The 10,882-nt window shown below is 33.1% G+C and overlaps 3 protein-coding genes across 7 annotated transcripts; 2 read left to right on the top strand and 1 right to left on the bottom strand.

Moving 5' to 3' along the window:
- Positions 1–6: 6 nt before the first annotated feature.
- LOC108630303 (methylthioribulose-1-phosphate dehydratase-like) lies at positions 7–1,242 on the bottom strand. Its single transcript, XM_018033494.2, has 5 exons — positions 996–1,242; positions 807–901; positions 469–737; positions 200–401; positions 7–116 (listed from the first exon to the last, which is right to left on the bottom strand). Exons 1-5 carry the CDS (start codon positions 1,023–1,025, stop codon positions 38–40), a joined length of 675 nt encoding a protein of 224 aa, XP_017888983.1. The 5' UTR covers positions 1,026–1,242; the 3' UTR covers positions 7–37.
- A 183-nt stretch (positions 1,243–1,425) lies between these two features.
- Positions 1,426–6,892, top strand: wit (kinase protein wishful thinking). 5 transcript variants are annotated; one of them, XM_026817974.1, is made up of 14 exons: positions 1,426–1,526; positions 1,607–1,872; positions 1,960–2,082; positions 2,405–2,558; positions 3,123–3,259; positions 3,341–3,443; positions 3,687–3,884; positions 3,960–4,202; positions 4,275–4,430; positions 4,499–4,681; positions 4,750–4,919; positions 4,999–5,395; positions 5,463–5,684; positions 5,756–6,892. In XM_026817974.1, the coding sequence occupies exons 4-14, from the start codon at positions 2,519–2,521 to the stop codon at positions 6,778–6,780; spliced, it is 2,874 nt and encodes a 957-aa protein (XP_026673775.1). In that variant the 5' UTR covers positions 1,426–1,526; positions 1,607–1,872; positions 1,960–2,082; positions 2,405–2,518; the 3' UTR covers positions 6,781–6,892. The 5 variants fall into 5 exon arrangements, with proteins under 5 accessions (XP_026673775.1, XP_017889164.1, XP_017889163.1 ...); XM_018033675.2 differs by having other exon boundaries at positions 1,435–1,872; XM_018033674.2 differs by lacking the exon at positions 1,960–2,082 and having other exon boundaries at positions 1,435–1,872.
- A 524-nt stretch (positions 6,893–7,416) lies between these two features.
- On the top strand, positions 7,417–10,613 carry mEFG1 (mitochondrial translation elongation factor G 1). The gene is made up of 9 exons (XM_018033466.2): positions 7,417–7,660; positions 7,738–7,893; positions 7,969–8,467; positions 8,568–8,847; positions 8,918–9,089; positions 9,163–9,453; positions 9,524–9,727; positions 9,806–10,117; positions 10,197–10,613. Exons 1-9 carry the CDS (start codon positions 7,586–7,588, stop codon positions 10,458–10,460), a joined length of 2,253 nt encoding a protein of 750 aa, XP_017888955.1. The 5' UTR covers positions 7,417–7,585; the 3' UTR covers positions 10,461–10,613.
- The last annotated feature ends 269 nt before the right edge of the window (positions 10,614–10,882 follow it).

The raw sequence follows: 10,882 nt of genomic DNA, 5'->3' as shown, positions 1-10,882 counted from the left end.
TGAGTATTAATAACTTACAGTCCTATTCCTTTCATACTTAAGGTGCTGCAGTTGGATCTAATCCATTTAGTTTCATCTGTAGTGCTATATCAAATAGGTAGTCATAACATTCAGTCCTAAAAATCCAAATATTTTTAATACATCGAGGTAAGAACATTTAGACGTGATAAATTATTAATACAGAGTACACAATACATACATAGTTTTCGCTTGCTGCCACGTATCACCCCAAACATAAACACCATGCCTCCTTACTAATACAGCACAGGTCTCTGGGTAGGCAAGAATAGTCTTATCCAATTCATCTTTTAAATCTTCTTCAAAAGGCGTATTCTCTATTATTGGCACCACCAATTCTTCATCATAGCGATACGCTCTTCCCAATTTTTGATTTCTTATACCTACATTTCATACTATTTATTTAATAATTATAAAAATGATTAGCATGTGATGATGGTTGTTTTATACCTTTTATCATTTCAAGATATGTTACACGAAATTCTTTTCCGGGCCAGTGTAATGTCACCATTACAGCGAACTTGGAATGCGTATGAATTACAGCTCCAGCATTTCTTCTTATGTAGGCACACATAAATAATGGTGTACATTGCGACTTTTTTAATTTTTTCTCCTTTGGTGGTAATTCTAAGTCATTTCCACTGATATCTTGTACAAACAGTTCATCAGAACAAATTCTTTCTTTCTGTACACTAGATGGGGCAATGTAAATTCTACCTCTACAAGTATAAATAAACAATAACAACATTCAAATGAATTAAATTTAATGTAGAAAAAATATTGCTCACTCATGTTTAATGGATATTCCACCACCTGTACCAGTTACCCATCCCAAATTGTAAAATTGTTTACACAGTTCAGGAATCAAAAGTCGTGGATGTTCCTAAACAATAAAAGTTACTGCCATAGTTGTACATTAAAAATAATATTAATAAGTGACATTTTTATAGTATTTATGTACTTTAATAATACAGTACCTTGTCGTATTTAATTTCTTGCGAGGACATTATGATCAATTATGCAGAACCTCGTATAAACTTCGCTGTTCTACATGGCTCTTATCCTTTATCTTGATCACGATACACGCACGTGCATGATAACTGATGATGTGATGATAACGCATATACGTTGCCGTAGAATGTAGTCCCTGTTCTACGTTCTACCCCAGTTCTATACTTAGGTTGAGGACTCAATGGACGGCGCTGCGGACGACATTTCTCATGCAAATACCGCACAGCCACAGCCGACTTACAGCGAATTCTAATTATGACATTAATCTGTATATAATAAAATAGAAATCAATTCAGAGCTTCTAACATTTAATGTGGATCAGTTTGAATTTTTAAGGATCAATAAATTTAATAAAAAAACAAGAAAATTGCACTTTTGCTTTCCTTATTTAATTTCCACCAGATGGCAACAGCGTTCCTTCTTGGCGTTTGCTAAATTTTCAATGGTTTTCGAGTAAAACAGGTGTTTATGTATTTAAAGAGCGAATTTATTAAGAAGTATATTTGAATCTTTTTAATAACGCCTGTAATTCACCAACCGTATTTCTCTTTTTGTTTTCACTTAACATATGTTACAGCGATGTGAGAAGAATATATCAGATTATCGAAGTGATAGAGATTTGACATTTTATGTTGCTTTTACGAACACGTGAATGAATTACAGTTTAATAGCATAAAGCATAATGGATACGGTTTGTCTGTTAAATGCACTAATGTTGATGCGATCTGTATTATAACAAAAAATTTGTGTAACATTCCGGATATGTGCAATGCGTCTATTGGTATCAAACGTATTCTCACGAAATTCTCGGCAGAGAAACGCGAAATATCCATCTCTTAAAATGTAAGTATACTTCTCTCGAATCGCTTGTTAATGCACCCTTCGGAACTTTTGTCTTTTCATTTTGTAATCCTTAATTTTTTTTTACAGCATGTATTACAATTCTTTTCACACACACCTACATGTGCAATACATACAGCTGTGTAAAAAGTTTCAATCCACCTTGAATAATTATGCAGAACTATTTTTGTACAATTACTTCTCTTTTCTATCGTAATTACCGCCGCTTTTATTTCATACGTAAAACTCCAGCTTTTGGATACTATCATTTGAACGATAACATTCGTTGATATATGCATTACTAATTTCTACTTTTATGGGATAGACATTTTTTGCATATCAAGAATCTTATACTTCTTCCTATTTCCTTCTATTTATTAGTACTTTATTATTGTTTCATATTTTTCAAAGTATATAAACAATGTTTGTAATAAATTCAAATTTTTTTCTGTTAGAAAATGATTGTATCCTTTATCTTAAAACTTAACTGTTTAAATATTGTAATGAGTGTATTTAAATCATGTATAATAAACAGATGAATATACCATGCACATGGTAACAATATATGATGTTATAATCAAAGATGTCAGTTCTTGAGGATCAACGCTTCCTCTGAAGTGTTTAAGTTCAAGAGGCCTGCTTAGGCACAATGAAAGCCATTGTATCAATTACATTGATAGCGCTACTACATTAATACATACAGCTGTGTAAAAAGTTTCAATCCACCTTGAATAATTATGCAGAACTATTTTTGTACAATTACTTCTCTTTTCTATCGTAATTACCGCCGCTTTTATTTCATACGTAAAACTCCAGCTTTTGGATACTATCATTTGAACGATAACATTCGTTGATATATGCATTACTAATTTCTACTTTTATGGGATAGACATTTTTTGCATATCAAGAATCTTATACTTCTTCCTATTTCCTTCTATTTATTAGTACTTTATTATTGTTTCATATTTTTCAAAGTATATAAACAATGTTTGTAATAAATTCAAATTTTTTTCTGTTAGAAAATGATTGTATCCTTTATCTTAAAACTTAACTGTTTAAATATTGTAATGAGTGTATTTAAATCATGTATAATAAACAGATGAATATACCATGCACATGGTAACAATATATGATGTTATAATCAAAGATGTCAGTTCTTGAGGATCAACGCTTCCTCTGAAGTGTTTAAGTTCAAGAGGCCTGCTTAGGCACAATGAAAGCCATTGTATCAATTACATTGATAGCGCTACTACATGGGATAAACTCAATACCCATCAATGCCAGGAAATGTGCAAGCAGAAAGAAAAACATTGATAATTTTCCATTAAAACAAAATATACCCAGTGTACCTGAAAGTTTACCCAACGATAGTAATGTAATTCATTCTTTAGTGAGTCTTATCTGCTTTTCACAGTATTTTGTTCAGTAAATTAACTATAGTTAAAATAAAATAATTCACTCGTTTTTATAGAAAGATGATGATATTAAGTTTGAAGAGTGCACCAATTTCTGCCATGCTTTGTGGCAGGAAGAAAAAACTGCAAATGGAACAGAAATTATAATTTTATCTCAAGGTACATACTACATACTGTATTAGTACATAGGATGTTGTTATGACACATGTACATAGGGTGTTATATATCAGTATATAGGGTATTGTTAAGACTTCGTTTATTAAGACCTTTCCAATTATTTTGATACCACATGTCCCAATGTTTGATATCAACTTCAAAGACATTCTGTGTGTCATATATTATTATTAGTAGTAGTATAGAACATACATTTTTATATCATCTTTTTTTTATTTAATACCACAGGTTGTTGGAAACAGTCCGGGGAACAGAAATGTGAAACAACAGAATGTATTGCTCTTCAACGTTCTACTAAAGCATTAAATAATACAAAATTTTGTTGTTGCCATGGGGATTACTGTAATCTCAATATTAATAGTACTAATATCATATACTCTGAGAATAATGTACACAGCTCTACGCCTGCAGAAAATAATCAACCAAGTAAAATCACATGATCTGCAAACATAATCTCTACTTATAATATTATTTTATAATGATTTTAATGAAACTTTGTAGCAGTCGAACATCTAGAGCAATCGGATTCTGTGAGATGGATTGTTATCATGGCAAGCGTTCTACTATGCATGTCATCGATAATATGTTTCGTTTATTATGTAGTTATAATGGACCGTGTATATCACATCAATATGTTAGCAAGATTAGGAATACCACTTCCTTATTCAGATCAATATATGGATAGCACAGCATTAAGAACTGGTACTTATACAGTAGATCACTTGAAACTTACAACAATTGTAGGTACGTTCTTTGTTAATTAAATTACACACGCGGTAAAAATAAACGTTTCCGTAAACTGTCATGTATTTTCAGGACAAGGCCGTTATGGGTCAGTATGGCAGGGCAGTATGGGGGATCAAGATGTTGCTGTAAAAATATTCCCTTCCCATTATCGTAATTATTTCCAAAATGAACGAGATACTTATTGTCTTCCATTTATGGAACACCCGTCTTTATTAAGTTATTATGGTTAGTATCTTCTTTCTTTTGTAACTATGTATTGGAACATAAAAAATAAATGCATTTGTAATCCTCAGGTGTAGATGAAAGAATTAGTATGGAAGGTAGCGTTGAATATCTGTTGGTACTTAGCTTTGCACCAAATGGTACTTTGTCAGATTTTTTGAGATCTCGTACAGTTGATTGGGCTACATTTTGCAAAATGGGTCTTTCTATGGTTAAAGGACTTGCTTACTTACATACCGACATACATAAAGGTGGTACGTAAATAAATGTATAACCATAGTACAAGTAAAGATAGTTTCAAGAAAGTCATTGAATTTTACAGACAAGTTTAAACCGTGTATCGCGCATAGAGATATTAATTCAAGAAATATATTAATCAAAGGAGATGGCACTTGTTGTATATGCGATTTAGGATTAGCAGTTCAAATCTCTGGTTCAAAATATTACGCAAATGGAGAGGATCAACACGCTGAAATAAAATCCATTAATGACGTAAGACGACATACATTAAATGCAAATTAGATTAAACTGTTAAAACGAGTTGTAATTATTATTTCGATCATCGAAATAGGTCGGTACTTTAAGATACATGGCGCCAGAAATACTAGAAGGTGCCGTGAATTTACGAGATTGCGAGAGCTCATTAAAACAAATAGATGTATATGCGATGGGTTTAGTATTATGGGAGTTAGTCTCAAGATGTTCGGATATTTATGTATCGGGATCAGAAGTACCGCCTTACAGGCTACCATATGAAAAAGAAATCGGTCTACATCCGACGTTTGAACAAATGCAAGTTTTAGTTTCACGCAATAAAGCGAGACCATTGTTAGAAGGAAATTTAGTGGACAGGCCAGGTGTGCGTTTGATTAAAGAAACAATGGAAGATTGTTGGGACGCGGATGCTGAAGCTCGGCTAACTGCTTTGTGTATAGAAGAACGTCTTTCAGAGTTGCAATCTCATCGTGGTAAATTTCATAATATGTATTATCTTGTTCAGAAAGTAGAGGTCATAGTAACTTCCAAAATTTTCAGTTATAATACATTTTGCCGACGGAAGTCCAATGGTAAATTCCCATTGCACTTTAGTGCCTTCAACTGCAAACAGTCTTTACAGCGAGTCTTCATATCATGATAACGTCCATGGATCTCAACATGCATCGCATCCAGTACAAGACGGTACAAGTAATGAAGGCGGTATCGTTGAGAACTTAGTAACATTATCACCATCCGAAACCATTGTCCACGAGCACAGTTGTAAGTGTTCCATAATATTTTATACTAAATATATTTTATTTTATAATATAATTTCTTTTACTATGTTTCAGTTAAAAATTCGAATGAAGTAGCGATTTATAATCATACTCAGACACTCCAACCTTATCAAGGAAGAAATCCTTGTATGGAAAGAAATTTAATGTTGCAGTCTGATTCGTTTGAAGACTTAGGATGCAACGGCAACATACTTGTCGATAAGTCGATGAAACATGCTTGTAACGATCAGTACAAAATCGTCTCCGAAGCACAAGGACTCGTATCTCATGATTATTTGAGTCAACATACAACACAATTAACTCAATTAAGACCAGCCACACCTATACCATACGTTCAAAACGTTATATCGGATGATGGTACGTCATATGGTAAGCGCAAACAAACGAACATGCACGAATCTTGTTCGCAGGAAAGTCCTAGAAAAAAATTGTTCGGTTGGTCAAACTTCAAGAAACTGCTCGTTAACAGAAAGATGTATCCGTACAATAAGTATCAAATAGATAGAGAGGATTCGAAATCTAATTTATTGTCGAAACAGAACGTGCAGATAAAAACTGTAGAAACCAACGTAACTATATCCCCGGGAGGGAAATACGTGAATGGTATTATCACTAAAACGCCTGCTTTGAATTCTACGCTAGATAAGAATGATAAGAACGCCATACAAGTTAATAAACAGAAAATTGATGACGATAATACGAACACTCGACCGTCTACGTTGCCTCTTGTGACTTTAAGAAATAAAAAGGACGAAAATATCAGCAGACAGGAGAGCATAGACAAATTCAATGAAGTATTTAACGTAGGGTCTAATGTGAACGTATTGAAGGATCCGCATATGAGAATAAAAACGCCGGGAGATTTGCCACCGTCCGTGAGGAAGATTCGTGGTCGGGGACAATCGACCGCCAGATTTTCTCTTTATGACGACCGTATGATGTGCAATATTTTGAGTGAAGAGGACGACCGAAGTGATAAAGCCATTTGGAATTCGGTACCATTTGGTATGGATCTCGGCGACAGCGATGACAAGCATTCACCGACTAAATTTAATACCAAAAACGTTACATGCTTTTAATCGTAATGTAATTATAAGGATTTTTTAGGTATGATTGTAGCATAACTTTAGCTTGAATGGGTGTATGTACAGAAGTATGTATGACGATAATACAGATTTTATACTCTCTCAATGGTAATGCATTATAAAAATTTAAGTATTACAGCAAGCAAAGAAAAGATATAAAAAAATGAAACGAAAAAGAAATGTACTCGAATAATATTAAGACGTGAAGGCGGGGTATTCCATAATTTATATTGGTTATTCGGTCCTTTTCGGTATGCTTTAGGCTTAAAGGATCCTCACGACTCAAGTCTGAACGTATTAGAAGGAAAATTGTGTTTTTCAGAAATAACAACTTCATATTTATAAATGTCACATTAGTATTAAAGTCTCATATGTTCAAGCTAGCAGACAAAAATTTATTAGGAATGTATTTTGATAAAAGTAATAAGCGTACAGTATAATACCGGTCGTTTACACGAATGTATCTTACATGTTTATAATTTAATGAATTATGCACAATTATTCCAAGACAATCAGTATGAATTTTTTTATGCGGGGATAGTACAATACGATTAGAATTCAGACTCTTTTTAAGCCTAAAACTTATTTTGCGTTACATTAACATACGGCAGACAATAAATGATCGAGCAGAATCAGTAGATGAGTAGGATGAGCACAAGCACGTGGTTTAATTCAAATCCGTTCGGCAGTATTCGATTACGTTCGCATTTCAGATATTGATACTAAACATAAGATTTTCGACAAATATACTTATCATTATTGCTTTACACTAACTTATATTAACTATTAATCGATAATCATGACAGTGATAACAGTTTTAAAATATAACGTCAATTTATTATCATTGTTATCTCATCGTTCGTATATGTTAAATGTAAGAGTCCTAACCTCCCATAGAATTTTATTTATTGGGCAATCGACAAAAATTTATATAATTATTTATTTTGACAGAATTCACGATTTTTAGCATCGTTCGCGAAATATGCAGAACACAAACCGTTGGAAAAAATTCGGAACATCGGTATATCGGCTCACATCGATTCAGGAAAGACCACCTTGACTGAACGTATATTATTTTATACTGGAAGAATAGAAAAAATGCATGAGGTAAAAGAAATTTCTTGTTTTACATACTATATATATTTTTTCATTCATTCATTCATTCATTGTATAACTTCATAGGTCCGAGGAAGAGATAATGTTGGAGCAACAATGGATAGTATGGAATTAGAAAGACAGCGGGGTATAACGATACAATCAGCTGCAACTTATACTTTATGGAAAGATCATAATATTAATATCATTGATACTCCTGGTCATGTTGATTTCACTGTGGAAGTGGAAAGAGCCTTGCGTGTTTTGGATGGAGCAGTGCTTGTTTTATGTGCTGTAGGTGGTGTTCAATCACAGTCAATAACTGTGGATCGTCAGATGAAGAGATACAATGTACCTTGTGTAGCGTTCATTAATAAATTGGATAGATTAGGTGCAAATCATAAGAGAGTGCTCGAACAATTAGCAGGCAAATTACATCATAATGCTGCATTTTTGCAATTGCCTATTGGTTTAGAAAGTAAGAATGAAGGAATAGTAGATTTGATACATCAAAAGGCTCTGTACTTTGAAGGGATCTTTGGTGAAACTATAAGAGAAGATGAAGTTCCATCAAACATGAGAGCAGGTATACTTTCATAAGCATAAATACTTTTGTTATTATTATTCGTGTTATTATTTTAACTGATCAAATGTACATTGTGTAAATATTTGTATATTATATACAGAAGTACAAGAAAGGAGGCAAATGTTAATTGAGCAATTGAGTAATGTTGACGAAAGTCTTGGAGAAATGTATTTAAATGAACAGAAAATAGTGGAGAAAGACATAAAAGATGCAATCAGAAGAAGTTGTATAAAAAGGTGCTTTACACCAGTACTAGTCGGAAGTGCTCTAAAAAATAAAGGTGTCCAACCTCTACTAGACGCAGTCATAAATTACTTACCAAATCCTGGAGAAGTTGAGAACTATGCTCTTCAAGAGTCAGAGAGTTCAAAGGAATCAAAGTAATTCTTTATCATATTTCATGTACGCATAAATTATTTCTTTTGAAATAATTAATTTTTTCATTTTTAGAGGAAAAATTACTAAAATTCTTTTAACATCTGAAAGAAATAATAGGAATCCATTTGTTGGATTAGCATTTAAGTTAGAAGCTGGCAAATTTGGTCAGTTAACTTATTTTCGATGTTATCAAGGAAAATTGAGCAAAGGAGAGTCGTTATATAACACAAGAACGAGGAAGAAGGTTTACCTACTGTTCATTATAGCGTAATATAAATCTTAAGTCGTATTAATTACATAAATACTGCACTTTACAGGTTCGGGTGCAAAGATTAGTGAGACTTCACTCGAATCAAATGGAAGATGTAAACGAAGTTTATGCCGGGGATATTTTCGCTCTATTCGGAGTGGATTGCGCATCGGGTGATACTTTCGTCAGCAATTCTGATCTACAATTATCAATGGAATCTATTTATGTGCCTGAACCTGTAGTGTCTATGTCTATCCACGTAAAAAACACAAAAGATCGAGACAATTTTGCAAAAGGTATCGCTCGATTCACGAAAGAGGATCCAACTTTGAGACATTATTACGATACAGATAATAAGGTAATAGAAAGAATTGTACGAAGCAGAATAGAAGAAAATTTAAGGATAACAACACGATATAATGATATAGGAATCTCTGATTTCTGGAATGGGAGAGTTACATTTGGAGATTTACTCCCAAAGACTCGAACGCGAATACAATTGTCCCGTTATTCTAGGGAAACCAAAAGTTTCGTTCCGCGAAACATTACGTCAACCTTACGAATTCGATTTTCTTCATAAAAAGCAAACTGGAGGAGCAGGCCAATATGCACGAATAATAGGTGTAATAGAAGTAAGGACTAATTGGTCTTAATGAAAACTATTAATGATTACGTTCTAATTATTTTATATCCTCCTAACATTGTTCTAGCCATTACCGGCAGAAAATAATACCGAAATCCAATTCAAAGACGAGACGATAGGAACGAATATTCCGAAACAGTTTGTTCCTGGCGTGGAAAGGGGTTTCAGAGCCATGTGTGAAAAAGGATTTCTTTCCGGTCATAAACTAGCTGGCATTAAATTGCGATTGTTGGATGGCATGCATCATTGCGTAGATTCTTCGGAACTTGCATTCTTTAACGCAGCTCAAGGCATGATGAAGGAAGCTTTACAATTTGGGTCATGGCACATTTTAGAACCAGTTATGCTGGTGGAAGTAACAGTACCCACAGAATTTCAAGTAAATATTCGTTTTGATTAAGGGATAGTATAACAAGCCTTGTTTCATACTAGATAAATAAACTTTTCTCTTCTTAAAGGGTATCGTTATGACTCAATTAACCAAACGGCATGGTATCATGAGAGATTCGGATGCAAATGAAGGATGGGTAACTTTAAAAGCTGAAGTTCCGTTGAACGATATGTTTGGCTATATAGGTGAATTGCGGTCTACCACTCAAGGAAAGGGAGAGTATACCATGGAATACATAAGATACACACCTTGTCTACCAGAAATAGAAGACCGAATAATTAGAGAATATCAAATAGAAAATAATTTAATTTCAGAACAGAAGAAAAATTAGTGAATTTACAAATTCTGTATTGTATTAATTTAAAGGATATTTCAAATTTATATGTATGACATATAAAATGTACGTTGACGTATAACGAGATGAATGAAACAGATGTAAGATAATGTATAATATAAGCATAATTATATAATATTAAAAACTATTTCAAACCAAAAAATGTCGTTAATATACGCGTAAGTTTTTCCTTTTGTTTTATTTGTCTCAATGTATTTTTGTTGAATCCAAAAAGATAGAGATAACACTTTGGAGGCGTTTTTGTCTCTCCTTCTCACATGGCGACAGGAAAGAAGAAACTCTGCCATTATCTTCTCTCTCAATCATCTGGTATGGAGTCTCTTATTTGGGTGCTCGGTCTATTCTTATATCTTTATGAAAATAATTAAGGATTTAAATTTTTTATAAGAATCGATTCT

This window comes from Ceratina calcarata, unplaced genomic scaffold (assembly GCF_001652005.2).
Source record: "Ceratina calcarata isolate Rehan_Ccalc_2016 unplaced genomic scaffold, ASM165200v1 scaffold72.2, whole genome shotgun sequence".
NCBI lineage: Eukaryota > Metazoa > Arthropoda > Insecta > Hymenoptera > Apidae > Ceratina > Ceratina calcarata.
Note: the sequence above shows the minus strand (reverse complement) of the source record. Positions and strands in the feature narration are given on the sequence as shown.